At 29.2% G+C, this 5,375-nt stretch overlaps 1 protein-coding gene across 1 annotated transcript; it reads right to left on the bottom strand.

Moving 5' to 3' along the window:
• Positions 1-2,402: 2,402 nt before the first annotated feature.
• LOC100782374 (histone H2A variant 1) lies at positions 2,403-4,088 on the bottom strand. Its single transcript, XM_003518850.5, has 3 exons — positions 3,937-4,088; positions 3,657-3,777; positions 2,403-2,956 (listed from the first exon to the last, which is right to left on the bottom strand). The coding sequence occupies exons 2-3, from the start codon at positions 3,768-3,770 to the stop codon at positions 2,660-2,662; spliced, it is 411 nt and encodes a 136-aa protein (XP_003518898.1). The 5' UTR covers positions 3,771-3,777; positions 3,937-4,088; the 3' UTR covers positions 2,403-2,659.
• Positions 4,089-5,375: the final 1,287 nt, after the last annotated feature.

Raw genomic sequence — 5,375 nt, 5'->3', positions numbered from 1 at the left:
GCTTTTATATTTTCTTCTTCAATGTAACAGATTCTCAAAATTAAAACATTACGAAAATATTATGAAAATAATTTAACATTATTATTTTGGTATACCAAAATTTAAAATGAATGATTGATTTAAAATCAATTATTATTTTCAAATATAATTTAATATAACACTTAATTTGTTATACTAACACATATTCATTAAAAAATACACAAAGTAATTGATAATATATTACAAAATTATAACGCTGTAAAATAATTATAAATTATCAAATATAATTTTAATATCCATGCAAGACATGGGTAGTACGCTAATTATAAAATTAAATCACACATTTCAAAGTTACATGTAATATAATAAATTAGCTTAAAGTATTATTTTGGTCTTTTAATTCTTTTGTTAAGTTTAATTGGATCTACTTTTTAAAAAAGGTACAGTTAGGACACTTAATTTATTTATTAGGTTCATTTTGATTTCTTTATTTTTAAAAAAATATTTAATTAAATACTTTATTTTGTAAAATGATTTTAGTTTGGTCTTATTTTTCTCCCATCAACTCTGAATTTTTTTTAAAAATAAGATCAAATTAAACCTTTTGAAAAATAAATTCAAAAATTAAAACATAAAAATAAAGGAATTAAATTAAACCTGATGAATAAATTAAGGAATCAAATTAAATCTTTTAAGAATAAAAACATCAAATTAAATTTTTTAAGAATAAAAAGATCAAGTTAAATAAAAAATTAAATTAAAGAACTAAAATAATAATTAAAAAAAATTACATACATAATGAAATTTTGTGTACATGCTTCTTATCCAATAGTTCAACACTAATTCCTTAGACAAAGGCATAAAGGTTATCAAAGTAAAGTTATCCTTCTCATCAAAATATTTTCCATAAACAATTTAAAATATAAATATATAGCCCTAAACGCTATACATAATGTAAAAATATTATCCAATTGTAGGCAACAGTTTATAATTAGATAAGAATGTAAGAAAATCATTTACATTATTATCTAATTATTGTAAAGATTTTTTATATTATTAATGATTATGTTATTAAAAATCATTAATTTTTATTCCCTTCGTCTTTAATGATAAGAATCTTTTAACTAATTTAATTCCTTAAGGAAAAATAATTAATTTAGTTAATCACATTAATTTTTTTAATTAATTATACTATCATTTTAAAATTATCTTTTTTTTTATTTCTTCATCCATTTAATTTTTTTCCATTAATGTTTGGAAAGATAATTAAGTAAAGGTATGTAGGAAAAAAGAGTTAATGCGTCTAAAAATTAGAAAAATTTCTTATAAAAAATAACAAACAAATTAGAGACAAAGGGAGTATGTTAGTTCTGGTTTAAATCTTTTATAATAACAAAATATTAAAAGTAAATTGTACTTGTATTTTGATAAATAGAAAGAGGCCTTTTAATAATATCATGTTAAATAGTTATAATAAATGTGATAATTAGCAAGAAGTCCTAATTATATCATTCCAGGAGAAAACTATTCAAAAAAATGTTTCATCATCTCTGACCAACGGTTGATATCGTCCTTTAGGTTAGTGGAGGACGGCCACTAGAAGTACCTTTTGAAGGACAAGATTTAATTCTCAACATGTTGGTAATATTTCATTTTTTTAGTAAGCCAAGACTCACCTTTGAATTACAATATTTAATTCTCAACATGTTGGCAATTGATTTTAGTTAATTCCTAGCAAATCATAAGTCATGACTCAGTCACTTTGGAAGTTCAGTGGAAAGGTTTATTGGTGGGATCCTTCAATGACCCTAATAGGGCACGGAAGGGATGAGGTATAGATAAAGAGAAATTGAAACGAAACGTATTAAGCAAGAACCGAATCCCACCATTGAGTGTCACTTTTCTCACTTCTCATTAACTGGAGTACCAATTACACAAATCCTCAAACATTCCCCTCCAGTTTTTATTTGAGGGATCATGACCTGCGCTTAAAAGACTCGAAAATATTGACCGTAAAAGAGATTGTATTATTGAGTTTAATATTAATAAAATTGGTATTGTTAATTTTGAAGTGTGAGATAGACAAGTTGTCAATCAGATTACTGATATTTTACTCAAAAATACCATCATTTTGAGCCTGTTTGGATACAAGATTAAAAATGCTTTTGAGAGCTCCTCTACTAGAAAAAGCTCTATATTATTAAAAACTAGAGTGGAGATCTTGACCCCAAAGTGTGAGAAGTGAGAACAATTTGGTTATGTAGGTAGAACAGCGAGGGAGGTGGAAACTAATTTCGTATAGTAAACGCCAGAGCAATACTTTAAAAATATTTTAAGTAACATGGCCATAAAAAAATAACAGATCACAGATTGCAAAGATTAAAATAAAACAACCATATATGAAGGGGTCAATGGGCAACAAAGACAACAACAGATCACAGATTGTATCTAAAAGCAAGCATTGTCTAGCAATCCAACATGGTTAAAGCTCTAAAAACAGACCAACTAAAACAGTTAAAGAAAGCATTGTCTAGCAAGCAAGCCATTTACACACTACCACCTGAGTTCTAAAACTGTTAAAACAAATCCTCGTACTAGCCTACTGCTGTGATCAATTCACAATAACCACAAACTTAGTTTTCAGTAAAGGGCAACATGAATTCAGAAGGCCAAAGAGAGCTCAATCCTTGGCGGTTTTGTTGATCAAGGACTTGTGAATGTGAGGAATGACACCACCACCAGCAATGGTCCCTTTGATAAGAGTGTCCAGCTCCTCATCTCCCCTGATAGCCAGCTGCAAATGCCTTGGTGTGATCCTCTTCACCTTCAGATCCTTGCTTGCATTCCCAGCAAGTTCAAGAACTTCAGCAGTCAGATACTCTAGAATTGAGGCTAAGTACACTGCAGCTGTTGCCCCAACACGTCCATTGGCTTGGACCCTTTGTTTCAGCTGCCTATGGATACGTCCCACAGGAAACTGTTTTTCAAATCAAATCAAAAAAATTAAACTTGTCCTCTATACAATATTAGTTGGTAACTTGGTATTGTATTTCCTCTTGCATTACCTTAAATGTTTGTTAATAAAAAAAAATAGTTGGTATTATAAAAAAAAATAAAAATAAAGCTATTTATAAAAGTCACCAAATTTATCATATATGCCAATTTGTTTTATTTTAGTGGATTAGATCCCCTCTACTAACAAAAATAACATTCTAACAAACTAACATTTGTCATAAAAAAACAACAGATATTAATTTGAAAATGTGATTCAATGACTATTAAGATCTCCTGTAAAATATCTATGGATAGACTATTTACTCAAAAATAGTAATAATAAAAAGAAAAGAAATTGTACAGACGGCTATGTCCTGAAACAATTGAAAATTATAAAGCCATTTACAAAAGGACAAGTACCTAGCAACTACAACAAAATTAACAGTCTGACAAGAAGCAACAGTTTCATTTTATTTTTTTTAATTTTGCATTACAAAATTCTTCGTACGCCAATCCAAGGAAAGACTACTACTGTAATAGTTAAATTGGGTGTGGTTGAATCTAGGGATTTGCTATCTATCGCCACCACCATGTGTTCTTTGACGCAAAAGTAAACAGAGAAGAAACAAATACGGTGGCGGCAACGTTTGAGAACGGAAAAAAGACAAAGTAAAAGACTTTACCTGGATTCCAGCACGGGAAGAGCGAGAAATAGGTCTCTTCTTGTCCTTGTCTTTGTCCTTATTCGCCGCGGTGGTTTTCGCTGCAAGAAGCCCCTTCCCTCCTTTTCCCGCCATTGCTTACCTACATTTTTCAGAGCTAACGTTTCAGGAAAAGGAACACGGAGAAATAGAAGAAACAAGGCAAAGAAGAAGAAAAATTCCAAAAAGAAAAGAAAGAATAAAAACGAATCTTGGTAGCGAAGAACAAACTTCAGTGACGAAGGGAGAGAAAGAGAGAGACCTGTGAGTGAGTGAGTGGGAGAGAAAGGCTGAAACTGAAGACGAATCTGAGAAATTACATCCAAATATGTCATTAAATGTGCTATGCGTTTTGTTTGAACTTTGAATCAAGAGGCGCGCAACCTTGCGTGGGAAAACACTTTTCATTCCCAATTTCAAAATTATTTCGCACTCTCTTCACTTTTCCTTCCTCGGCCCATCATATTTCACTCCAATAGCCCAACAAAAGGCTTACAAAGGCCCATATTTTGGTTGTATGATTCTTTTCTTCCACCGACTACCATCATTTTCAGTTTTCACCCCCCCCCCCCCCCCCCCCCTGTCCCCCTTTCCCGTATCTGCAAGTTTTCTTTTGCATTCAAGTTCAATGGAACGCTTTGTATTTGTTATCCGAAAGTTGGAAGAGGAATTATCCAGGGTGCTTTACTGCTATAACAAATAAAGAAAAACCATACCATCATTAAACGAGTAGTGCATTGTATCAAATTCTAAAAATACGAATTTCAATTAGTTTAATACTCAAATTTACGAAAATTTCATTTAAATTCTTAGGGTAATGAAAAATAAGAATTAAAATAATCTATTTTTACTAATTTTAAGAATTAAACAATATTTTTATAATTTAAATTACTAAAATCTTTAACAATATTTCTGAGTTTTATTAATACACGTGTTAATGCTTTAGGAAATTTTATCCCGAAAAATTTTGTTTTTTCTTTTGTGTTATTTTACTTTATATTTGTGTATTTCCTTTAATTTCTTATCATCATGATTTACTTTGAGTTTGTTTTATTGAACTTATTTGGGTTGGTCTAATAAGTTGGTAAGCTTGAGTTAGCTGCCGATTTTGGGTTGGGATTAACTGGATTACGTGGGTTCCACAATAAATTGGGCTGCTCCTAAACCATTTTGGTCCAGATAAATGCATTTACAAAACATATTGGGGATTGCTACTTCCACATGAGTTTTTACTCTTCCCACCTAATACATTTACAAAAACCATACAAAATTGAATTTTGTATAATTACAATAAACGAAATCGTAAATGCATTGAACCAGTATACATAACAGATTTATGTGTCCGTTATGTATTTGGACTTGAATACATAATGACGAGTATAAAGTAAGAGTAAAAAGTTTAACTAAAAAGAATGTGACTGCTAAAAATAGTCAATATGTGTATAATTAATTTACACAGTGAAGATTTGTAGTCGTTAGTATATTAAATAAATTATTTTAAAATTTAAAATACTTATAGTGTTAAAATAAATACTGACAAAAAACTAAGATAAGTTCATTTAAAAACATAAAGAATTAAGATAATTTTTTTTAGTAGAAAAAATAATTTATATATATTAAAATATGTCATTTTAATAAAAATTGTTTATTTTTTTTAGTAGAAAAAATTTAAATTTATTTTTTTTAGTCACTCAATTTTGA

This window comes from Glycine max, chromosome 2, assembly GCF_000004515.6.
Source record: "Glycine max cultivar Williams 82 chromosome 2, Glycine_max_v4.0, whole genome shotgun sequence".
Classification (NCBI taxonomy): domain Eukaryota; kingdom Viridiplantae; phylum Streptophyta; class Magnoliopsida; order Fabales; family Fabaceae; genus Glycine; species Glycine max.
The sequence above is the reverse complement of the archived record's forward strand: the minus strand, read 5'-3'. Positions and strand labels throughout refer to the sequence as shown.

What these genes read in the sequence shown, in the direction of transcription:
- LOC100782374 (XM_003518850.5), bottom strand. Translation starts at nt 3,770, where the DNA reads ATGGCGGGAAAAGGAGGGAAGGGGCTTCTTGCAGCGAAAACCACCGCG. An exon ending in CTTCCCGTGCTGGAATCCAG is followed by an intron (nt 2,957 to 3,656) that starts GTAAAGTCTTTT and finishes TTTGAAAAACAG; the next exon opens with TTTCCTGTGGGACGTATCCA.